Genomic DNA, 26,735 nt, shown 5'->3' with positions numbered 1-26,735 from the left:
GAATATGCAAGACTTGTTTTATGGAATATGAATGTATAAGATGAGAAATATCATTTACAAATGTAAAGTTTGACACTAAAACACCAAATAAATGTCAGTAAATGCTAGTAAATTGTTTTTTACAAATAATAAAATATCTTTAATTTCTACAAATGACCAATCATGATTGAGGCTCGTGTTAAAATAACTACATAAGGCAACTTCAGAGCATTTGCTTTTTTTAAAATGAAATCCAGAATAAGTTTTTACATTTAACATGTAAACTTTTCCCCTCTACTTTGCCTTTAAACGCTCTTACACAAGTAGTTTTCAAGACTTTGATCCGTTTTACATGTTCCTTAAAATCGCATCCTTTGTAAACTCTACTTGTATAAAGAACAAGATGGCAACATGTGTTGTAGATGTAACCTATCCATCTATCAGACGACCTAAACGGGGCTGAAAAGAAGTTTCATTCTTGTAATGGTGGATTAAGGCTTGTTTTACAGGAACCCAGTCCACATCTAATCCATTAGACAATTCTTCTAGATATTCCTTATATACGTCCTTAGAACAATGTTAAGATAATGTGACAGCTAAATCTACTCAACAGCAGGACCAGGCTTTCTCCTTCAGGAAAAGGTCTAGTTGTTGATTTTAAACCAGGTTGAACTCTTTGAGATTGTGTCTCAGGATGGTGTCCTTCACAGCTGCGAAGATCAAGCGGATGTTCTCGGTGTCGGTGGCACAGGTGAAGTGAGAGTAGATGGTTTTGTCTTTGTCTTCGTTCTGCTCCTGGTACATCTTAAGAATAAATTCCTGGGCTGCCTTTGGATCATTTTTGGGGCCTGAAAAAAAACCAAAAAACGATAATAATCTTTGGGTCAAAGATCATCAAAGATGGGTGAAATATCTATTGTTTAAAAATACATTTAAAAAAAAACAATTTGCACATGCAACTGAACTTGAATACACATTTTCTGTGATGAGCATGTTTTTTTTGTTTGTTTTTTTCCTGAATTAAAACTGGTTTTTATATTTTTTGGTGGCATAAAGTTGAAAATATCAGGGTGGTTAAAGGCCTAATGTCATACAAATCATTGAAAAAAATGCAACTCTTCAAAATATATTATACAGTATTATATTATTAAGGAGTCAATAAGTCTTTTAAAATATACAATTTGAGGTTAGCACAGGCTGTAAATTATAATGAGGCACAAATTTGTTGAAACTTGATTTTCATGAATTTATGATTGGCAGTGAAGCGACGCAACTGACGCTGGTGGGTCACATGATAATGACAACATGGCGGATGTAGTACATCCAGTGTGGTGAGGAATCGGGTCACCTTTAGGAGCCCGATTGATCCCTTTGGTTCAATGGATTTTTAATCTGTAGTATTTTTAGCGCCTGATTAAAATTCCTGCAAAGACACATTATGACTTGTAATGTTTAAAATGTGATATAATGACCATTAATGTCTTTTAAATTACACGGTTCATATGCTAGTGTATATAACTGAAGCTATAGGTTGTGAAATCAACCATTTCTCAATCTTACAGTTTTTTTAGTTAGCTTATGTACCAGCATAGCATACATCTACCCGATTAGCCTATAGCTTATATTACACTACACTGCCAAACGTTTTGGGACGCCTGCCTTTACGTGCACATGAACTTTAATGACATTACATTCTTGATCCGTAGGGTTTAATATGGAGTTGGCCTGCCTTTTGCAGCTATAACAGCTTCAACTCTTCTGGGAAGGCTTTCCACAATGTTTAGGAGTGTGTTTATGGGAATTTTTGATCATTCTTCCAGAAGTGCATTTGTGAGGTCATGCAGTGATGTTGGTGAGAAGGCCTGGCTCACAGTCTCCGCTCTAATTCATCCCAAAGGTCTTCTATCGGGTTGAGGTCAGGACTCTGTGCAGGCCAGTCAAGTTCCTCCACAACAAACTCGCTCATCCATGTCTTTATGGACCTTGCTTTGTGCACTGGTGCGCAGTCATGTTGGAACAGGAAGGGGCCATCCCCAAACTGTTCCCACAAAGTTGGGAGCATGAAATTGTCCAAAATGTCTTGGTATGCTGAAGCATTAAGAGTTCCTTTCACTGGAACTAAGGGTTCAAGCCCAAACCCTGAAAAACAACCCCACACCATAATCCCCCTCCACCAACCTTTACACTTGGCACAATGCAGTCAGGCAAGGACCGTTCTCCTGGCAACCGCCAAACCCAGACTCATCCATCAGATTCCCAGACAGAGAAGCGTGATTGGTCACTCCAGAGGACATGTCTCCACTGCTCTAGAGTCCAGTGACGGCCATGGAAACCCATTCCATGAAGCTCTATACACACTGTTCTTGACCTAATCTGAAGGCCACATGAAGTTTGGAGGTCTGTAGCTATTGACTCTGCAGAAAGTTGGTGACTTCTGCGCAGTGTGCCTCAGCATGCGCTGACCCCGCTCTGTGATTTTAGTGTCCTACCCCTTCATGGCTGAGTTGCTGTTGTTCCCAATTGTTTCCACTTTGTTATGATACCACTAACAGTTGACTGTGGAATATTTAGTAGTGAGGAAATTTCACGAATGGACTTGCACAGGTGGCAACCTATCACGGTACCATGCTTGAATTCACTGAGCTCCTGAGAGCGACCCATTCTTTCACAAATGTTTGTAGAAGCAGTCTGCATGCCTAGGTGCTTGATTTTATACACCTGTGGCCATGGAAGTGATTGAACACCTGAATTCAATGATTTGGAGGGGTGTCCCAATACTTTTGGCAATATAGGGTATATTAGGTATGTTTTTTGCTTCCAGTATAGTTCCCAATTACATGTTTCACATTAATGATGTTTGTGTGTACTTAGCATGAGAATTAATTTATTAAAAATTTAATATTATATACTATACCACATTGCTATTATTGTGTAAAATTAATGTTACATTACTTTTACAGAAAATAGTATGTTGCATCAATCCTTATCCTTAAAAAAAAAAAAAAAAAAAAAAAAGGCATGGTTGTGTTTCTAGTTTGTTTCATTATGTAATACATAGGCATTAATTTTATATTTCAAGCATGTTGTTTGTGCACTTAATGTAATAAACATCATACAATAGTTAAATAGGTTATAATTAGTCAAGACATCACCATAACACCTTTTGATCAGGCATTACCGCCTGGGTCCTAAAGGAGACCCAATTCCTGGGGAGGACTCGATTTCTCACCACACTGGATTACTTTCAAAATTCACACATTCATACGCACTATTTTAGCGCTCGTGAAGTAAGTACGTACTATGTATTCAAAATAAGTTCCTAGAGTATGAGATTTCGGACGCAGCCCTTGTCTCACGAGTAAACTGCTATTAATGACTCACCTGTGAATTCTGGGAAGTAGGTGGCCACATGAGAGTAAACGATCTTCTCCTTCAGGATGTCCGTCTTATTGAGAAAGAGAATCACAGACGACTGCTGGAACCAAGGATAAGTGATGATGGTTTTAAACAGAGCTTTACTCTCCTCCATGCGATTCTGGGACACGAGAGACAGAAAAACAACTGACATGAGCATGAAGTCAGAGAGAACAGGGCTGAAATCAGCCAAACTCAAAGCGAACCTGACCTCATTGTCGCATTCAGCGAGGACCTGATCGTACTCGCTCAGCGCCACCAGGAAGATGATGGAGGTGACGTTCTCGAAGCAGTGAATCCACTTCCTGCGCTCAGATCTCTGACCCCCGACATCCACCATCCTGGTGCATTTGAGCAATTAAACATGACAAAGATAAAGCTGTTCAGTTATTACATTAATATGCAAGTCAACCCAGAAGGCCATGGGTTCCTTCTGGATATTTGAATAGGTTCAAATTATAAATATTTGAAAAACAAAATTAAAATCAAGTGGTGCGATCAGACAAGACATACAACAGGAAATGTTATTCCTGGGGGAATAATGTAACGAGTAGGGTTGGGTATCGAGAACCGGTGGTTCGTTAAAATGCACGCATTTAAAAAATATTTGACCAAATTACAAAAATAAGAATGATGTACTGTATGAGGTCCATCTTATTCTTATCACAGCCATCTTATATACAATCTGGCACTCTTTGCAATCAGCTGTTACAGCAGTTGACGCCATCTTCTCTGAATTCAAGAGAATTTGAACAAAACTAAAATGTTATAAACCAGCTTTTTAAAATAACATTTTCACTTTCACAAAATAAAACTGAGTTTCTATTACATTCTGCACAACATTCAGTTCAATTTCGGATTTCGTTTTGCCTCTCTGGACCGCTTTTAAAGTTGTCCTAAAATGACTTGAACATTACAGAGAAACAGAGCTTTAATGAGATCAACATACGGATGTGAGCGCAAGAGTAATTATGTCATGTGACACCACATTTATTTGTGTTAAAGTCCTTTCTCTTGACAAAAAGTTTCAAAACTATTTTTTGCGGCATCGCGTGAAGTATGGACATAGAATTTGTGCTGAAGTTAAACGAAAAAAAGATTGATGTCAGTTTGTCACCAGTTAGCATTTCCATCACCTATATTGGTTCACTATTGACTATTGACCCAACCACAGACCTTATCATTCTACAAATCAAAAAACAATATTCTAGAACCCCATTGGACATTCCAAAAGGAATCCATGGCTCAAATGCTAGTTCTCTTCTGGATTTTAGGACTACAAACCGATCTGTTAAACACAGATTACACACCATGGCCCTGTTTCCACCTGGTATTAAGATGTGTTTTGGTCAATCAGATCACAAGTGGATGATGGAGACACATTCCCGTTTACACCTGGTGTTTTAATCCGTCTCTTTTCTCCAATTTCAACCACTTCTGTTCTGATTTCTTCGAGGGAAGGGTCTATGTGTGGGTAAATGAATGGGTTTTTTCAGAACTTTCAATCTAATGGACAAAAAATTGCTTGAGCAATTTACATATGAACACGCCCGGAGACGACGGAAAAACATACGGAGAACATCAGCTTTCATTTCTGCTCTGACAGCCACAAGACCTGCTGAACGCTGTGAGTGTGTGTTAAAAAAATCAGGAAGGTGAGAGGACATTGTGCTGGTATGTTTTTCATCTTCAAACCAAACTTGGGTCTTCAGTTGACAAAGTTTAAATCCCGTCTGGCTAGAGCGCTTCCCATAATGTTTATGCATTAGTTCAGGAGGTGGAGATGGTCTTTTGAACACATTCGACCACATGAGCGTCTACACTATGAAAGCAATACATTCGAATGTGTTTTCGACTACCTCTGGAAGTGGTTGAAAATGGACAAGCTCAAAATGTTTTACACACCGTTTACACCTGTATTTAGGGTCGTCCACTTCTGATCCGATTGACCAAAACGCATCTTAATACCAGGTGTGAACAGGGCCAAAGTGTTCTGGATTTTGATCCGGTTTGGATGTACAGCAAAATGAATTTTCCTGTGTGTGCTGATGCATGACCAAACACTGATGTGGCATATTAAGACTGTTACCTGAAGATGACGTTCTCCAGGTCGAACGGATACTCGATGATTCCTGTGGTGGGAACCCTGACTCTCAGAATATCCTGCTCTGTGGGAACATATGCAGCATCTGAAATCCGATCTAGATCACTCAGGTAGCTGTTACGGGACAAACAAATACTGTGGTCAAGTCATGGCCAGAGCTGATACAACAGGTTTTACAATTGTTGTAAGGACATGAAAGCGGCACACAGAGTCTGCATCACAATATCACACATTTTGTTGACAGACATGCTGGATATTTAGAGAAATGCAGATCACACTTTTAATACGGCACCTTCCCAAAGAAGTACGCTAATTGTACTGGATACACAGTACTTAGTACACTTAGGAGTAGTGTACTTCACATCTTAAAAGTATATTTTTAAACAAACTGTACTTGCTGAAAATATAATATTCCTGAAATAAAAGGCCACTTCAGTGTCCTTAAAGAGATACACTTTCATGGCTATGTTTCTTAACACATGTAAGTACACTTTTGTGTAATAATGTCAAATTAAACGTTTTTCTATAAAGTAATCATTATGTTTTAATAATCTTTTGTTGTGCTTTAAAGAAGTACACATATTTTGATGTGTTGATTAACATACTTAAGCACATGTAAAGCACTTAATTATCATTTTAACTGTTATTTGATATTATATTGAAAGTTTTTTTTTTTTTTTAAATGTACTAAATAACTAAACTGTATTAAAAATGTAACTTTATCATTACAAATGTGTAATAACAAATACTTGACATACAAGTTTCAATAGAAATGACATTAAAGTATATTTTAGTTTGCCATAAATGCTTGTCTGTATATTCAACAGCACATTTTAACCAATCTTTCAAAGACAATAGTAGTAATAATTATAAAATTGCATCTAAAATACTTAAGTAAAACTCCTAACTTGCATTTATTATAAATTTCAACTATAATACATGTTCACTTAATTGCAATTAAGTGTCAGAAAACATTACATTCAGTATATATTTTTTCAAAGTATATTCTTCCATAATAAATATTATTTTAAAAAGTATACCAAAGTGTACTTCTTCATCACAAGTGTCTGCAGAGTTCCCAGAAACATATATGACCAAATCACAAACATATGTCAAACATATAATGATTATAGTTTTAATTAGTTCACAATTACAAGACTGACTATTTGGCAGAGTCGGTTAGCTGGTACTCTCGGCGCCGGTCGTAGCATTCCTGAATCCCAGTGTCATTCCATAGACTACGGATGGCGTTCACTTGGGCCTCATCCAAACTCATGATCTTATCCACCTCAATATCATTCACCAATGTAGCATGAGCCTGTAGAGACAAGCACAGCCAATCAGGATTCAGCACCAACTCCCCAGGGGACCAATGAGAGTGTGCGGTCAAGAAACTAAATGCTGAAAACAGCCAATTAATTTGAGTTCAAGTGGAGCTGAGCATATAAACAGGAAATAAAACCTTCTCTGGAAGGAAACAAACAGGTGAATATAAAAACCATGATTATGAAATATGTTACATACATAATGACCAAAATTAATTGACCAAGATAAATATATTGAGAAGCAAAATTGCATTAGATAACAGATAGTGAGTGTTGAAAAAATATCTTGAATACAAACATATATTTTGTCTTGTTTCATTAGCAGATTTTTAGGGGTACTGGCAGAGAAGATTGTGAGCATTATTTTTCAGATTTAAAAACTGCAAACCAATGATATTTGGCAGTTGGCAGGATGGTGTCTGATCCGACCCACATGCACACATCCGTTCAACACTAGGTGGTGCTTTAATAATAATTATATAATTTATTTTTATTATAATTTGCATTCTTATGGAAGCTTGTTTCTGCCATGAAATAAAAAATAAAAAAGGTAATTGTGACTTTTTATCTCACAGTTCTGACTTTTATAAAGTTATAAAGTCAGAATTGTGATATAAAGTCAGAATTGCGAGATATAGTCAGAATTGTGTGTTATAAAATCAGAATTGTGAGTTATATAGTCAGAATTGTGTAATTTTAAAGTCAGAATTGCGTAATTTTAAAGTCAGAATTGTGTGTTATAAAGTCAGAATTGCGATATAAAGTCATAATTGCGAGATATAAAGTCAGAATTACGAGATATAAAGTCAGAATTGCGTGTTATATAGTCAGAATTGTGTAATTTTGAAGTCAAAATTGTGTGATATAAAGTCAGAATTGTGTGATATAAAATCAGAATTACGAGATATAAAGTCAGAATTGCGTGTTATATAGTCAGAATTGTGTAATTTTGAAGTCAAAATTGTGTGATATAAAGTCAGAATTGTGTTATAAAGGCAAAATTGTAATTTTAAAGTCAGAATTGCATGTTATATAGTCAGAATTAGGAGTTATAAAGTCAGAATTGTGTGTTATAAAGTCAGAATTGCGATATAAAGTCATAATTGCGAGATATAAAGTCAGAATTACGAGATATAAAGTCAGAATTGCGTGTTATATAGTCAGAATTGTGTAATTTTGAAGTCAAAATTGTGTGATATAAAGTCAGAATTGTGTGATATAAAATCAGAATTACGAGATATAAAGTCAGAATTGCGTGTTATATAGTCAGAATTGTGTAATTTTGAAGTCAAAATTGTGTGACATAAAGTCAGAATTGTGTTATAAAGGCAAAATTGTAATTTTAAAGTCAGAATTGCATGTTATATAGTCAGAATTAGGAGTTATAAAGTCAGAATTGTGAGTTATATAGTCAGAATTGGGAGTTATAAAGTCAGAATTGCGTGTTATATAGTCAGAATAGTGTAATTTTAAAGTCAGAATTGTGTTATAAAGTCAGAATTGCGATATAAAGTCAGAATTATGTTATAAAGTCAGAATTGTGATATAAAGTCAGAATTGTGTTATAAAGTCAGAATTGTGATTGTGATATAAAGTCAGAATTATGTTATATAGTCAGAATTGTGTTATAAAGTCAGAATTGTGTTATAAAGTCAGAATTGTGATATAAAGTCAGAATTGTGATATAAAGTCAGAATTATGTTATATAGTCAGAATTGTGTTATAAAGTCAGAATTGTGTTATAAAGTCAGAATTGTGATATAAAGTCAGAATTGTGATATAAAGTCAGAATTATGTTATAAAGTCAGAATTGTGTTATAAAGTCAGAATTGGGATATAAAGTCAGAATTGTGTAATTTTAAAGTCAGAATTGCGTGCTATATAGTCAGAATTGGGAGTTATAAAGTCAGAATTGTGATATAAAGTCAGAATTGCGATATAAAGTCAGAATTGTGTTATAAAGTCAGAATTGTGATATAAAGTCAGAATTGTGATATAAAGTCAGAATTATGTTATAAAGTCAGAATTGTGTTATAAAGTCAGAATTGGGATATAAAGTCAGAATTGTGTAATTTTAAAGTCAGAATTGCGTGCTATATAGTCAGAATTGGGAGTTATAAAGTCAGAATTGTGATATAAAGTCAGAATTGTGTTATAAAGTCAGAATTGGGATATAAAGTCAGAATTGTGTAATTTTAAAGTCAGAATTGCGTGCTATATAGTCAGAATTGGGAGTTATAAAGTCAGAATTGTGTGTTATATAGTCAGAATTGGGAGTTATAAAGTCAGAATTGTGTTATAAAGTCAGAATGGTGTTATAAAGTCAGAATTGGGATATAAAGTCAGAACTGTGTAATTTTAAAGTCAGAATTGCGTGCTATATAGTCAGAATTGGGAGTTATAAAGTCAGAATTGTGTGTTATATAGTCAGAATAGTGTAATTTTAAAGTCAGAATTGCATGTTATAAAGTCAGAATTGTGTAATTTTAAAGTCAGAATTGTGTGTTATATAGTCAGAATTGGGAGTTATATAGTCAGAATAGTGTAATTTTAAAGTCAGAATTGCATGTTATAAAGTCAGAATTGGGAGTTATAAAGTCAGAATTGTGTAATTTTAAAGTCAGAATTGCATGTTATAAAGTCAGAATTGGGAGTTATATAGTCAGAATAGTGTAATTTTAAAGTCAGAATTGCATGTTATAAAGTCAGAATTGTGTAATTTTAAAGTCAGAATTGCATGTTATAAAGTCAGAATTGGGAGTTATAAAGTCAGAATTGTGTAATTTTAAAGTCAGAATTGCATGTTATAAAGTCAGAATTGGGAGTTAAAAGTCAGAATTGTGTAATTTTATATTCAGAATAGTGTAATTTTAAAGTCAGAATTGTGTTATAAAGTCAGAATTGTGTAATTTTAAAGTCAGAATTGTGTGTTATATAGTCAGAATTGGGAGTTATATAGTCAGAATTGGGAGTTATATAGTCAGAATTGTGTAATTTTAAAGTCAGAATTGTGTAATTTTAAAGTCAGAATTGTGTGTTATAAAGTCATAATTGAGTTATAAAGTCAGAATTGCGATATAAAGTCATAATTGCGAGATATAAAGTCAGAATTACGAGATATAAAGTCAGAATTGCGTGTTATATAGTCAGAATTGTGTAATTTTGAAGTCAAAATTGTGTGATATAAAGTCAGAATTGTGTGATATAAAATCAGAATTACGAGATATAAAGTCAGAATTGCGTGTTATATAGTCAGAATTGTGTAATTTTGAAGTCAAAATTGTGTGATATAAAGTCAGAATTGTGTTATAAAGGCAAAATTGTAATTTTAAAGTCAGAATTGCATGTTATATAGTCAGAATTAGGAGTTATAAAGTCAGAATTGTGAGTTATATAGTCAGAATTGGGAGTTATAAAGTCAGAATTGCGTGTTATATAGTCAGAATAGTGTAATTTTAAAGTCAGAATTGTGTTATAAAGTCAGAATTGCGATATAAAGTCAGAATTATGTTATAAAGTCAGAATTGTGATATAAAGTCAGAATTGTGTTATAAAGTCAGAATTGTGATTGTGATATAAAGTCAGAATTATGTTATATAGTCAGAATTGTGTTATAAAGTCAGAATTGTGTTATAAAGTCAGAATTGTGATATAAAGTCAGAATTGTGATATAAAGTCAGAATTGTGATATAAAGTCAGAATTATGTTATATAGTCAGAATTGTGTTATAAAGTCAGAATTGTGTTATAAAGTCAGAATTGTGATATAAAGTCAGAATTGTGATATAAAGTCAGAATTATGTTATAAAGTCAGAATTGTGTTATAAAGTCAGAATTGGGATATAAAGTCAGAATTGTGTAATTTTAAAGTCAGAATTGCGTGCTATATAGTCAGAATTGGGAGTTATAAAGTCAGAATTGTGTGTTATATAGTCAGAATTGGGAGTTATAAAGTCAGAATTGTGATATAAAGTCAGAATTGTGTTATAATGTCAGAATTGGGATATAAAGTCAGAATTGTGTAATTTTAAAGTCAGAATTGCGTGCTATATAGTCAGAATTGGGAGTTATAAAGTCAGAATTGTGTGTTATATAGTCAGAATTGGGAGTTATAAAGTCAGAATTGTGTTATAAAGTCAGAATTGTGTTATAAAGTCAGAATTGGGATATAAAGTCAGAACTGTAATTTTAAAGTCAGAATTGCGTGCTATATAGTCAGAATTGTGAGTTATAAAGTCAGAATTGTGTGTTATATAGTCAGAATAGTGTAATTTTAAAGTCAGAATTGCATGTTATAAAGTCAGAATTGTGTAATTTTAAAGTCAGAATTGTGTTATATAGTCAGAATTGGGAGTTATATAGTCAGAATAGTGTAATTTTAAAGTCAGAATTGCATGTTATAAAGTCAGAATTGTGTAATTTTAAAGTCAGAATTGCATGTTATAAAGTCAGAATTGGGAGTTATAAAGTCAGAATTGTGTAATTTTAAAGTCAGAATTGCATGTTATAAAGTCAGAATTGGGAGTTATAAAGTCAGAATTGTGTAATTTTAAAGTCAGAATTGCATGTTATAAAGTCAGAATTGGGAGTTAAAAGTCAGAATTGTGTAATTTTATATTCAGAATAGTGTCATTTTAAAGTCAGAATTGTGTTATAAAGTCAGAATTGTGTAATTTTAAAGTCAGAATTGTGTGTTATATAGTCAGAATTGGGAGTTATATAGTCAGAATTGTGAGTTATATAGTCAGAATTGTGTAATTTTAAAGTCAGAATTGCGTAATTTTAAAGTCAGAATTGTGTGTTATAAAGTCAGAATTGAGTTATAAAGTCAGAATTGCGATATAAAGTCATAATTGCGAGATATAAAGTCAGAATTACGAGATATAAAGTCAGAATTGCGTGTTATATAGTCAGAATTGTGTAATTTTGAAGTCAAAATTGTGTGATATAAAGTCAGAATTGTGTTATAAAGGCAAAATTGTAATTTTAAAGTCAGAATTGCATGTTATATAGTCAGAATTAGGAGTTATAAAGTCAGAATTGTGAGTTATATAGTCAGAATTGGGAGTTATAAAGTCAGAATTGCGTGTTATATAGTCAGAATAGTGTAATTTTAAAGTCAGAATTGTGTTATAAAGTCAGAATGGCATTATAAAGTCAGAATTGTGTAATTTTAAAGTCAGAATTGCGTGCTATGTGGTCAGAATTGGGAGTTATAAAGTCAGAATTGTGCAATTTTAAAGTCAGAATTGTGATATAAAGTCAGAATTGCGATATAAAGTCAGAATTATGTTATAAAGTCAGAATTGTGATATAAAGTCAGAATTATGTTATAAAGTCAGAATTGTGATATAAAGTCAGAATTACGAGATATAAAGTCAGAATTGCGTGTTATATAGTCAGAATTGTGTAATTTTGAAGTCAAAATTGTGTGATATAAAGTCAGAATTGTGTTATAAAGGCAAAATTGTAATTTTAAAGTCAGAATTGCATGTTATATAGTCAGAATTAGGAGTTATAAAGTCAGAATTGTGAGTTATATAGTCAGAATTGGGAGTTATAAAGTCAGAATTGCGTGTTATATAGTCAGAATAGTGTAATTTTAAAGTCAGAATTGTGTTATAAAGTCAGAATGGCATTATAAAGTCAGAATTGTGTAATTTTAAAGTCAGAATTGCGTGCTATGTGGTCAGAATTGGGAGTTATAAAGTCAGAATTGCATGTTATAAAGTCAGAATTGTGCAATTTTAAAGTCAGAATTGTGATATAAAGTCAGAATTGCGATATAAAGTCAGAATTATGTTATAAAGTCAGAATTGTGATATAAAGTCAGAATTGTGATATAAAGTCAGAATTATGTTATATAGTCAGAATTGTGTTATAAAGTCAGAATTGTGTTATAAAGTCAGAATTGTGATATAAAGTCAGAATTGTGATATAAAGTGAGAATTATGTTATAGTCAGAATTGTGTATAAAGTCAGAATTGCGATATAAAGTCAGAATTGTGATATAAAGTCAGAATTATGTTATAAAGTCAGAATTGTGTTATAAAGTCAGAATTGTGTTATAAAGTCAGAATTGTGATATAAAGTCAGAATTATGTTATAAAGTCAGAATTGTGTTATAAAGTCAGAATTGGGATATAAAGTCAGAATTGTGTAATTTTAAAGTCAGAATTGCGTGCTATATAGTCAGAATTGGGAGTTATAAAGTCAGAATTGTGTGTTATATAGTCAGAATTGGGAGTTATAAAGTCAGAATTGTGATATAAAGTCAGAATTATGTTATAAAGTCAGAATTGTGTTATAAAGTCAGAATTGTGTTATAAAGTCAGAATTGGGATATAAAGTCAGAATTGTGTAATTTTAAAGTCAGAATTGCGTGCTATATAGTCAGAATTGGGAGTTATAAAGTCAGAATTGCGTGTTATATAGTCAGAATTGGGAGTTATAAAGTCAGAATTGTGTGTTATATAGTCAGAATAGTGTAATTTTAAAGTCAGAATTGCATGTTATAAAGTCAGAATTGTGTAATTTTAAAGTCAGAATTGTGTGTTATATAGTCAGAATTGGGAGTTATATAGTCAGAATAGTGTAATTTTAAAGTCAGAATTGCATGTTATAAAGTCAGAATTGGGAGTTATAAAGTCAGAATTGTGTAATTTTAAAGTCAGAATTGCATGTTATAAAGTCAGAATTGGGAGTTATAAAGTCAGAATTGTGTAATTTTATATTCAGAATAGTGTAATTTTAAAGTCAGAATTGTGTTATAAAGTCAGAATTGTGTAATTTTAAAGTCAGAATTGTGTAATTTTAAAGTCAGAATTGTGTGTTATATAGTCAGAATTGGGAGTTATATAGTCAGAATAGTGTAATTTTAAAGTCAGAATTGGGAGTTATAAAGTCAGAATTGTGTAATTTTAAAGTCAGAATTGCATGTTATAAAGTCAGAATTGGGAGTTATAAAGTCAGAATTGTGTAATTTTATATTCAGAATAGTGTAATTTTAAAGTCAGAATTGTGTTATAAAGTCAGAATTGCATGTTATAAAGTCAGAATTGTGTCATTTTAAAGTCAGAATTGCGAGATAAAGTCAGAATTGTGTCATTTTAAAGTCAGAATTGTGATATAAAGTCAGAATTATGTTATAAAGTCAGAATTGTGTTATAAAGTCAGAATTGGGATATAAAGTCAGAATTGGGATATAAAGTCAGAATTATGTTATAAAGTCAGAATTGTGTTATAAAGTCAGAATTGCGATATAAAGTCAGAATTGTGATATAAAGTCAGAATTATGTTATAAAGTCAGAATTGTGTTATAAAGTCAGAATTGCGATATAAAGTCAGAATTGCGATATAAAGTCAGAATTGTGTTATAAAGTCAGAATTGTGTTATAAAGTCAGAATTGCGATATAAAGTCAGAATTGCGATATAAAGTCAGAATTGTGTTATAAAGTCAGAATTGCGATATAAAGTCAGAATTGTGTTATAAAGTCAGAATTGTGTAATTTTAAAGTCAGAATTGCGTGCTATATAGTCAGAATTGGGAGTTATAAAGTCAGAATTGTGTGTTATATAGTCAGAATTGTGTAATTTTAATGTCAGAATCGCGATATAAAATCAGAATTGTGAGTTATAAACTCGCAATTGTGTTATAATGTCCAATTGTGAGGGAAAAAAGTCAGAATTGTGAGATAAAAAAATTACTTTTTTATTTTTTTATTTAGTGGCAGAAACAAGCTTCCATACATTCGGAATCCTTCTTCTATGGAACACAAACTAAAATATTTTGAAGAATGTTTCGACTATTTTTGTCCAGACAATGAAAGTCAATGTGGTCCAAAATATAATAACACTATAGGGGCTTTGGCACCGAATAGTTCTAGGAACTCAGTTTTAGGAACTAGCCACTAGGAGAGTTCCCCGAGAACTAATTTCTCCTCCAGGTCATGTTCCTGGGTGCATTCGCACCGGGAATAGGAACTCTGAAGCGGCCAACAGCGGCGTCTTTAAGCGCGGCATTTACAAACGCTAAAAACCGGTGGATGGAGGATGCCGTGATCGAAGCTGTGTTTGTTGTGTGTCGTGGGTTTCATGATAATGGAGATGGAATGTAAATAAATAATTTACGCGACTGAAAGAGCAAAAAGTGGGGCTAAGAGACGAAATCTCCTATGATGACATATCATCGAGGCGGAGAAAAGAACACAACCCTGCAGACAACAGGTAAATCCTGTTATTGCTCTTTTCCATGATCGTGAAGTAAACGTTTACACGGCTTTTTAAAAATGCCGGGTGCTGGTGTTTGACGTGCGTTTGACCAATCATCGTTCACTCCATCACTGATAGTTCCTATAGTGCTGGTTTAGACTCTACTCTGAAGTAGGAGCTAATTTAGTTCCCCAAAAGGAGTTCTAGAACTAAAATCGTTCCTAGTTCCTGCGGTGTGAACACGGCAAAATCCAGGCACTTCAGCCAATAGTTCTAGGAACTATGAAAAGTTTCCTCCGGTGCGAAGGCCCCTTATGTTGACTTTCTTTTATCTTCTCTTTTTTTTGTTCCACTGAAGAAAGAAAGTTATACAGTTTTAGAACAAAATTAGGGTGAGTAAATGATGACTGATAAATGAATTTAAATTTCCAGGTGAACTATCCCTTTAACACTTGGGATGTGTCGACATCAGGATGTTCTGAAAATGCATGCCAAAAACTGATTAAGAAAGTTTAAATTTAGCAGAAATTTCAATCTACACTTTCCAGTGTCTGTGTGTCGTACCTGGTTCGCTGAGTTAGCATAAGCGATCTTGAGCATCTCCATAGCTCTGACCATGGACTGCATGGCGCTGATCACGTTCTGGTGGACGAGCTTAATGAAGCCCTTCTTATCTTCATCTGTATAACCCGATCCATGAATGATCCTCATCTGTTTAATGAACGTACTCTTGCCACTCTCACCTGTGCCTACAAAAGAGAAAAGACAAATAAATCCTTTTGTTTCTGCACTAACAAAAAATGCAATGGTATTACCATGTTTTTGGACAAACTACCATGGTAAAATGGCATGTACATGTATATATCAAAGTACCACTGTACATTTGTGTAAGTGTGAAGGTCTTTCTCTCAAACTTTTAGACATATACAAAAATGTTGGCCGTTTTGAAATTATTACCATTAGCTGATAGCTGATATCAGTATCAGAAAAATTCCATACCAATACCAGAATCCATGAATTATTATATACCATTATAATAATTTAACTTTCATAAATGAAGAACAACTATAATGACTTTGGTTTTGTGGCTTTGATTAATAACACGTATGGTTGGGTGAATCTGGCTGCTTCTCATTTGTATATTTTTCCTCAGAGATGAACAAAAGGTAAATCTGTTTAGTGTTTGGCTACTGTAGTGACAAGACTGAGATGATTATGTTCGACAGACTGAATGTGCGGCTTGCCAGAGTTGTGTTTATATTCTCCAGCTGCTGTGTCTCTATTCAGGACAGCTGTAAGATGTAAATGGATGAGGATCATTTCAAAATGTCTGATTTCACAGTGAGGAAACACAGTTTAGTTAACTAAAACTAAAAGCATAAAAAATAAAAATATAATAAACGTTAAGTGAAATAAAATACAATATAAAAAAAATACTACATTACACATTTCTCGTTTTCATTTAGTTTAACTTAACGTACTAAAATAACTAAACCTAAATAAACTAAAACGAATGAATAAAAATCAAAACTATATGGATATATTTTTAAAAAATAATAATAAAAATGACAAAAACTAACAACAAAATGATTAAAACATGAACTAAAATTAAAGTGAAAACAGAAAATATAAAAATAAAATCCAATTTAAAATATTAACAAAAACTATAACAGCATATCAATGATAACACATGCTAAATCATGCATGATAATCTCCCAACCAGCCAGACACAGCAACACTAGCTCAACCAATGGTGTGGATTGGGGGCGTGGCTGTTTGTTTTTCCAGCCAATGGAAGATGGGGGAGTGTTCTGCAAGTCTGTTTGGTGAAATTACAAAGTCTAGATTTAAAGGACCTATTATGTCTTGATTTTGTGTTTGGGGTTAACTAGAATAGGTTTTCTTACTTAAATGTTCAGAAAACACATTATTTTTCACATATTTTACATTTTTGCAGTGCCTCTCTTTCCAGGCTGTGTTTAAGGGGAAGAGAGGCACTGCAATAATGCAGTGTCCACGAAAATGACTAAAAACGCTGTATTACACATGCCAGGCCAGTAGTTGGCGATGTAACTTTGTAAAGAAAGTGCCTGCGCACATACATAATCTTTTACAGAGCACTTGCGCCAAAACACGCATGCCTATAGACTAAATGTGCACAAATTTGTGTTTTTGTAGTTTACACAGAGATGATAAAAGTATCATTTTCAAAAAGGTACACTTTGAAACCTGTTTTCAAAAGTTTGCATTTTCAGTCCCACAAAATGCCATTGTCAGGTAAATCAAAGGCCAAAATGCAAGTTTTCCAATTTTAGTTGAAAACGGTGTTGTGTAAACGGCTCCTACGTCAATTTTAATGCCCTTTCCTCACTAACTTCCCTCCGTCTCGTTCACTCAGATATACGTCATTGCTTATGTTGCATGAGTGCCCACTACTGGCGGAACCCTTGCAATGTGTTTAAATGGAACGCCCTAAATCCTAAAGTATACTTCACTTTTACGCATACACGTGGGTCAGCGTACAGTGCACGATGCTAATTTCGTCATCAGAATAATACGCACGTACTGTACGCAGACTGGTCGCACATTAGCATTTAAAAGTTTATTAGTTGGCATCGATTCACAAGATAGTCAAAGAAAAACTGCCTAAACAGAACAGACCGGAACGCATGCAAGCTACAGTGACAATGGAGGCCTACCTAGACGAGAGATTGTGTGAAGAGGTTAGAAAGTACCCTCATTTGTACAACTCTAGCATGAAAGAATACAAAGATGTTTACATGGGTTTTAACTCATGGAGAGAGATTGCTTGCAACTGTGCATGCGTTGAACGCCTGTGTACGCGTACGAGTCAAATGAAGTGTACTTTGCAAGGCTGTGCGTTTGGCTGTACACGTACACTAGTTTGCACATAAAAAAATGAAGCATACCCAGAGCTCAAGCCTTTGATCACTTGGAATCCACTATGGAGCTGATTTATTATTTACAGTTTTTTCCCCCATGAAAGTGTTTTATGCACCATTCTATAGGCCTGAATGTATGTTTGGGCTGTTGGAGAAAAAATGACAAAAAATGACACTAATTACACAATACAATAAAAAGAGACAGTTACAAATATTATGCAGTTAAATGTGAAAATAACTCCAATTTCATTCAATAGAGTTGTCTGGGGTGGGGGTAAATTAAGCGTGATCTGCTGTGGCGTTACAATCGTGTTGCATTGTGGTCAAGTACTGCCTGAAGTGTACATATTGAGTAGACTCGATCACTTGATCACAGGCCGAGGAGAGGGTCTGTCTAAATAAACTTCCCTCGCCCACTTGACGAAGTTGAACGCACTTCAAAATGGTGGTTGTGGATGTCTAAAAGTCGAGTTAAGCACAGCCCCAGGGACAACGCTCTGTTTAGTTCCTGTCTCTATGAAGCCCCTCCTTCTGAAAAGCACAATGTGTTCTGATTGGTCGGCTGGACCTGTGTTGTGAGCGTGTTTGAGAAATGTCCCGCCCCTTACCATAACCGCCAGTTTCAACACACTACTAACTAACTCAACCAGTCCACACCCCTTTATTTTGCATATGCCTTGGGCGGGAATTATTTAAATGAGGAATATTGCGACGTGTTCATTCCTGGAAGAAAACTCAAGATTACAATTGAGGCGTATCAGGGAGTTCAGAAACACTGACACTGATATAGAGAAGAACTCCTGCTGGAGGGACTTTGCAGAGCTTTTTCATGCTCAAACAGCAACATTACACACTAAAAGATGAACATGTAAAAAATTGCGATTAAAACATTTTTTAATTAAAATTCAATTGTAAACCAACAAGCCAAGAAGGAAAATACCTGAACTTTAGTTTCTTTTTTCTTCCAAATAATCACAGAGTTCAAAATATCAAACATGAAATGACAATATATATATATATATATATATTTGAGGAAAATAATAATGAACAAATTGCAGTTGTTTCACCCAGCAGACAGAAAAGACAGTGAAAGATAGCGACGGAGGAGAGAAAAAAGATTCGGGGTGTATGTGTTTCAGAGAGTTTTGTTTAAAGTGCCGTGTGGCAGAATATCTGTCTTGCCCTCGGCCAATAAACAGTCTCTGAGTGCAGTGAGAGTCTCCACACTAAAGCCATTCTTCAAGCATACTTCATGTGTTAAAGCAAACTTCACTAGACACTCACAAATAATATTTGATTTTTGAGAGCTGCTGCATTATGGTTCGACTGAATAAAGACTCGAAATATACAGTGTGTATTCCCAGGTCAGATTTAGGGTAAACTGAGACTTCTTAATGTGATTTATTGACTTAAAAGACAAAGACACTTAGCAGAGCATTAATTCTCAAGGTAATGCCTTATACCCGCATACTTCTGGAACATACATGAATGCTTTCTGCAGTCTGACATCGAGGCATGATTTAAATGAATAAGGTGTGTTTTCTACTGGAAGTGTACACCAGACTGCTGGCCCCTGATGCTTGACACTTTTACAGCTGTCTGAGAGAAGTTCTGGACGGCTAACGTTTGTGTTACTGCTGCAGTGTAATGAGTGCATCAATCAGACTGTACTTAGATGCGTTACATAAAGCTCAGTAATCACTCTCATTCTATACAGCTCATTCAGAGTTCATATTTCTTTCAGTTCCACCAGCTTCATTACATATATTTCTTCAAAAAAATATATTCTTGAATTTACTCGCCATTTAACAGAAACTTATGGGCGAAAACCTATAAAATTACTAAAACTTCAACTAAAATTAAAGGTGCCATCGAACGTTTTTTTACAAGATGTAATATAAGTCTAAGGTGTCCCCTGAATGTGTCTGTGAAGTTTCAGCTCAAAATACCCCATAGATTTTTTTTAATTAATTTTTTTAACTGCCTATTTTGGGGCATCATTAAATATGAGCCGATTTATGCTGTGCGGCTCCTTTAAATCTTGTGCTCTCCGCCCACAGAGCTCACGCTTGCCTTAAACAGTGCCTAAACAAAGTTCACACTGCCAATATAACCCTCAAAATGGATCTTTACAAAGTGTTCGTCATGCATACTGCATGCATGCGTCAGATCATGTGAGTATAGTATACTGTTATATTGTTTACATTTGATTCTGAATGAGTTTGAGGCTGTGCTCCGTGGCTAACGGCTAATGCTACACTGTTGGAGAGATTTATAAAGAATGAAGTTGTGTTTATGAATTATACAGACTGCAAGTGTTTAAAAATGAAAATAGCGACGACTCTTGTCTCCGTGAATACAGTAAGAAACGAAAGACAATTTACAAATATCACTAAAAATATCATGTTATCATGGATCATGTCAGTTATTATTGCTCCATCTGCCATTTTTCGCTGTTGTTCTTGCTTGCTTACCTAGTCTGATGATTAAGCTGTGCACAGATCCAGACGTTAATACTGGCTGCCCTTGTCTAATGCCTTGAACATGAGCTGGCATATGCAAATATTGGGTGCGTAATATTAATGATCCCGACTGTTACGTAACAGTCGGTGTTATGTTGAGATTCGTCTGTTCTTCGGAGGTCTTTTAAACAAATGAGAATTATATAAGAAGGAGGAAACAATGGAGTTTGAGACTCACTGTATGTCATTTCCATGTACTGAACTCTTGTTATTCAACTATGCCGAGGTAAATTAAATTTTTCATTCGAGGGCACCTTTAAAGTGAAAACACAAAAAATAAAAAAATAAATTGAATTTAATATATTAACAAAAACTATAACAGTATAACGATGCTAAATAATGCATGATAAACACATGCATGATAGACACTGCAACACTGGCTCAACCAATGGTGTGAGTTTGGGGCGTGGCTATTTGTTTTTCTGACCAATGGGAGATGGGGGTGTGTTCTGAGAGTGTTTGGTAAATTACAAAGTAAATTAGTATATCATCAAAGATAATGCATACATACTTATTCAAGCTTCATGCACATTAAAATGCTTGTTTTGGATGGACTATTATGCACGGAGCGTTCTTACGAACTTCCGTAATAATATAAACAAGCTGGAAAACTTCCCGTGAAATGTAATTTGTTGCTGTGTTAAGCATCAATAGTGTAATATTTAGTTTATAATCAGAATATAATCACTTAATAGTCAGGCCAAGCATTAATTTAGTTATTCAAACGTAAGACGATATAAAATAAATAAATAAAGACGTGTCTCAGTGTTCCTCCTTGGCAAAATTCAATTCAACCATCAGTTTCACACTTTTGTTTGAAAAAAAGCGTATATTAAAGATTCATTGTGCACTTTATTTAGATTCATTGAATAAAATGTGAGTTTTCACAAGTGTGCTGAAATCATTGAGGTTGTGTTGCACTGATTGATTATAAAGGGAGAGCGTGGCGCTCGCTTTCTGTGTAATACATTCACAAGAAAAGTTATTGTTTTTCATGATTTTGTGACTACTTCATACTTCACCTTGACAAAATATATTTTTAAACATAATCATTTTAAAGTGAAATTTTAGAGTGAAAAACTACAGAAAATGGCTAATATATGCGCAAATAAATGCCCCTCTGCCGCTATCTTCTGGTTATAGTGGTAATTAATATATTTTGTATTTTTTAATAAAAGTGTTTTCTATCAAATGTTGGATTTCCTACATCCTGAAACGTTTGGTTTTACAAACGGGGACAATCTCAGAAGGATGCGTTTCTTATTCATATTCAAACGTTCCCATTAGCTTCGTCTTTATTGCAAACGGGTTTATTGTCAAATTAGGCAAGTGTTCAGATACTTTTATTACTTTTAATGAATTTTATCTTAAAAATTACCATCAGACATTGAGCAATATTTTTTTTACTGCTTTTTACTGTTTTTTTCTTATTACATTTTTGCCATTAAGCAAATCTAACGAAATTTGATAATACGAATTTGGGTGGCAAGAAATATTTATGTCTGGCTGCTATATTTACTCAGTTCTCTTGCAATCAGCAGGTGTTTCAAAAAGTTCATTTTGTGTCCTGCTGATGGGATTTAAAATTTGAAATGAAAATTTCTTCTGTGGCCATTGTCCATTCAACCATTCTCCGTTTTGCATGAATTAGCATCTTGAGAAAGTCACAGCGACATTGAGATGCTTTACACAAATGAAAATGACCAGATTTGAATGACTTCACTCCGAAACCGAGAGTCCTGACCTGATGGTTATCAGCTTTATAATAATGTTCAGTTGAAAAGGGCAGAAGTGCATTTCACCATGATGACTATAGGAGGTTTACAATTTAGGAGAATTAGGTTTTTGAAACCTTGATTAGTTGAGATTAGTTTTTGAAACCTTGATTGTAATAAAATAAAATAATAATAAAATAAAAGCCATAGACTTCAGTCACAGAGTGTAAACAATGTTGTTCACTTTCACATGTAGAAATTATATATAAAAAATATTAATAGAAACGGGCCAACAGTTTGATGTTTTTTTTTTTTGTTTTTTTTTTAAATAAGTCTAACCAAGGCTGCATTTATTTGATAAAAAATACATTACAAAACTGCAATATTGTCAAATATTATGACAATTTTCTTACAGTCTTTGCTGCTTAATATTTTTCTAGAAACCATGATAAAAGTTTGGGGTAAGTAAGATTAAAAAAGAAAGAAATGAATACTTGTATTGAACAAGGATGCAATAAACTGATGCATTAAAACATTTACAAAACAAACAATTTCTATATAAAATAAATGCTGTTCTTTTGAACTTTCTATTCATCAAAAATATGTATTGCGTTCTCCACAAAAATATTAAGCAGCAAAACCTGGTTTGAACATTGATAATTATTAATAATTGAGTACCAATAATAATTAATAATAGCTGAGCAATAATCGTCATATTAGAATGATTTCTGAAGGATCATGTGACACTGAAGACTGGAGTAATGATGCTGAAAATTCAGCTTTGATCACAGGAATAAATTACTTTTTACAATATATTCACATAAAAAAAAAAAAAAAACTTTATTTTAAATTGTAATAATATTTCACAACATTACCATTTTTACCATATTTTTAATCAAATAAATGCAGCCTTGGTGAGCATACCTTTAAAGTATACTTTTTCATATCCAAACCATCATTTTTGGAAAGTAGCATCTGTTAATGACAATATCTGTCACACAGAACGTGTTTTATAATACTGTAATGTCAAGATTAAAGCCTTTCTAATAAAACAAGCTTATAAAGACTTGTATTGTACTGGTCACACCTGAAACTACTTGAATTTTTGTACACAAAACACACACGCAGGAAATGCAAATGTTTTGTTTTACATATTTTAAAACACATCGTCGTACAATAGACTCATCTTTGACATTTCAAGAAAACTCATTGCTCACAGTTACAGTTAAAAGAGTGCGCTGTAAACGCGGTGCTTATGTTGACCTTTCTGTTCGCTCTGTCTCAAGGGTCGAGCTCTTAATGCGGTCAGTGTAATAATGAATCTACTGGGAGACTGCTTCACTTCACACACTCTGCACAGGTGTGTATGAACCACTGTTACAAATAAATATGACAAAGCACAAAAGCCATTTCTCCATGAGATAGTGACTTGAGTTGGATATGAGTTGAGGCAGAAGTCTGCTGTGTGCTCAAGGTTGTTGAGGGAGGGAGTGCTGCTCAGGAAAGTTTATTTAGAGTTCACTGCAGGTTCTGCTTTGCATGCTTTTGCATAGCAAGAACACAGACAGTGGCCGTGCGGCCAGGAACTGCTGTGTGAAACGGTGACACAGCAGCTAAACCACACATTTCTTTCTGTAAATCTAGACAAGCACAGACCCCCAAAACTTCAAACCACGTGTCAGTCAGCAAACAAATGCTGTTAGAGCTTTTAATGGTGGTGTCACAGTCATTTCAGTGGATGTACTACAGTATATCCATTCCCTTGTGAAAAAGAAGTGCACTTTAGCATACTTTTAAAAAGACTACTAAATAATATACTTAAGTGTGAACTGAATTTAATGTTTTCTGACATGTTATTTGCAATTAAATGAAAATGTATTATAGCTTAAGCTCATGTTAAATCCAAGTGCTTTTTGACCCACTTAAGTAGGACTTAATATTTATTTTTAATTTCACAATAACTTCTATTGTCTTTGAAATATAGTTTCTGAATGAACTGACAAGCTTTTATGGTAAACTAAAATATACATAACTGTCATTTCTATTGAAACTTGTATGTCGCGCACTTGTAATTACACATTTGTAATGATGAAGCTGCAGTTTAGTTCATTTAAAATATATTAACTTTCAATGTAATTTTGGATAACATGCTAAATCTAATATTGAATAACACTTGTTTTAAAGCACAGCAAAGATTATTAAAAAAAATGATTTTGAAACATTAAAAGTGTACTTAAGTGTGTAAAGAAACAGTCATGAAAGTGAACTCTCTTTAAATACACTTAAGTGGCCTTTTGGCAGTATTATATTATCTGCAAGTACGGTTTTGGTGTGTTTTTAATATACTTCCTAGGTTTGAAGTACACTACAGGTGCACATTCAGTACAATTAAGCGCACTTCTTTTTCAGTGTTTTTAATTTGACATTATTACAAAGTGCACTTTTTAAAAGTGTACTTAAGCGTGTCATGAAAGTGAACTCTCTTTAAGTACACTTGAGTGGCCTTTTATTTTGGTAGTTTTATATTATCAGCAAGTACATTTTTCTAAATAAATTCCCAGGTTTGAAGTACACTACAAGTGCACATTCAGTACAATTAAGCGCACTTCTTTCTCACAAAGTTGCAGTTTAGTTCATTTAAAATATATTAATGTTTGATGTAATATTGAACAACACACTTAATGTAATATTGAATAACACTTTCTTTACAGCAAAAGATTATTAAAACATGATGTAAAATGTACTTTGAATTAAAACTTTTAATTTGACATTATTAGGCCTACAAAGTGCTGTTTTAAAAGCGTACTTAAGTCTGTTAAGAAACAGTCATGAAAGTGAACTCTTGGTAGATTTAAGTGGCCTTTTCTTTCAGCAGTATTATATTATCTGCAAGTACAGTTTTCTAAATATACTTCCCAGATTTGAAGTACACTATTCAAGTGCACATTCAGTACAATTAAGCGCACTTCTTTTTCACAAATCTCCCGTGAAGTTGCAGTTTAGTTCATTTAAATGATTATAACTTTCAATGTAATATTGAATAACACTTTCTTTAAAGAACAGCAAAAGATTATTAAAACATAATGATTTAAAATGTATTTGAAGTAAAACTTTTAATTTGACATGATTACAAAGTGCACTTTTTAAAAGTGTACTTAAGCGTGTCATGAAAGTGAACTCTCTTTAAGTACACTTAAGCGGCCTTTTCTTTCAGCAGTATTATATTAACAGCAAGTACAGTTTTCTAAATATACTTCCCAGGTTTGAAGTACACTATTCAAGTGCACATTCAGTACAATTATGCGCACTTCTTTTTCATAAATCTCCCGTGAAGTTGCAGTTTAGTTCATTTAATTTAACTTTCGATGTAATATTGAATAACACTAAATGTAATATTGAATAACACTTTCTTTAAATCACAGCAAAAGATTATTAAAACATACAGATTTAAAATGTATTTTGAAGTAAAACTTTTAATTTGACATTATTACAAAGTGCACTTTTTAAAAGTGTACTTAAGCGTGTCATGAAAGTGAACTCTCTTTAAGTACACTTAAGCAGTAGTATTATATTATCGGCAAGTACAGTTTTCTAAATATACTTCCCAGATTTGAAGTACACTACAAGTGCACATTCAGTACAATTAAACGCACTTCTTCACAAATTTCTCGTGAAGCTGCAGTTTAGTTCATTTAAAATATATTAACTTTCAGTGTCATTTTGGATAACACTTTATTTAAAGCAGAGCAAAATATTATTAAAACATTGATTTAAAATGTAGCCTACTTTGAAGTACAACTTTTAATTTGACATTATTACAAAGTGCACTTTTTAAAAGCGTACTTAAGTCTGTTAAGAAACATAGCCTAGTCATGAAAATGAACTTTCCTTAAGTAGGCACACTTAAGTGGCCTTTTACTTCAGTAGTATTATATTATCGGCAAGTACAGTTTTCTAAATAGACTTTCCAGGTTTGAAGTGCACATTGAGTACAATTAAGCACACTTCTTTTCTCTCAAATCTGCCCTCACGTTCACACAGGTGTCCTAGAGTAACTATCTAATAGCAAAGCGTCTCATAGCATCTTTTTCACATGTTTCTGACAGTACACGAAGCGCGTCTCACCCAGCAGCAGCAGCTTCAGTTCTCTCCGGGAGTCTTTCTTGTCCTTCCTTAGTTGTTTGTCAATCTCCTGATTTATCCTCTGCCGTTCCTTCTCCTCCGCAGACATGCAGCATCCAGCCATGATTCTCCCTCAGAGCCTCGGTCTTCAGCACACTAGTTCAGCTTTGATTAGATGGATTTTGTTCTCCTTTGCTCCGCACCACAGTCTGAGAGTTCATGAATGGGCTCCTCCTTTAAAAGTCCACTGGACATAATCTCCAGCTATTTAGCAGAACTTGTGTCGGGATGTCCAATGGCAGCAGAAGTGCTCTTTTATCAGTCCTGGTGAAGGAATGAAGGCAGAGCTGGACACGCACGCGACAGCTACATAACGCGCTCAGAGGAACGTGCGCGCGAACTGACTCCTGCTCTCGTGACAGTGATGATGAAGGGCATCT

At 33.8% G+C, this 26,735-nt stretch overlaps 1 protein-coding gene across 1 annotated transcript; it reads right to left on the bottom strand.

Annotated features, from left to right (window-relative positions):
* Positions 1 to 115: 115 nt before the first annotated feature.
* Positions 116 to 26,735, bottom strand: gna14a (guanine nucleotide binding protein (G protein), alpha 14a). The gene is made up of 7 exons (XM_048210990.1): positions 26,299 to 26,735; positions 15,598 to 15,782; positions 6,661 to 6,815; positions 5,483 to 5,611; positions 3,605 to 3,734; positions 3,361 to 3,514; positions 116 to 827 (listed from the first exon to the last, which is right to left on the bottom strand). Exons 1-7 carry the CDS (start codon positions 26,417 to 26,419, stop codon positions 637 to 639), a joined length of 1,065 nt encoding a protein of 354 aa, XP_048066947.1. The 5' UTR covers positions 26,420 to 26,735; the 3' UTR covers positions 116 to 636.

Source organism: Megalobrama amblycephala, linkage group LG12 (genome assembly GCF_018812025.1).
Source record: "Megalobrama amblycephala isolate DHTTF-2021 linkage group LG12, ASM1881202v1, whole genome shotgun sequence".
NCBI classification, from domain to species: domain Eukaryota; kingdom Metazoa; phylum Chordata; class Actinopteri; order Cypriniformes; family Xenocyprididae; genus Megalobrama; species Megalobrama amblycephala.
Note: the sequence above shows the minus strand (reverse complement) of the source record. Positions and strands in the feature narration are given on the sequence as shown.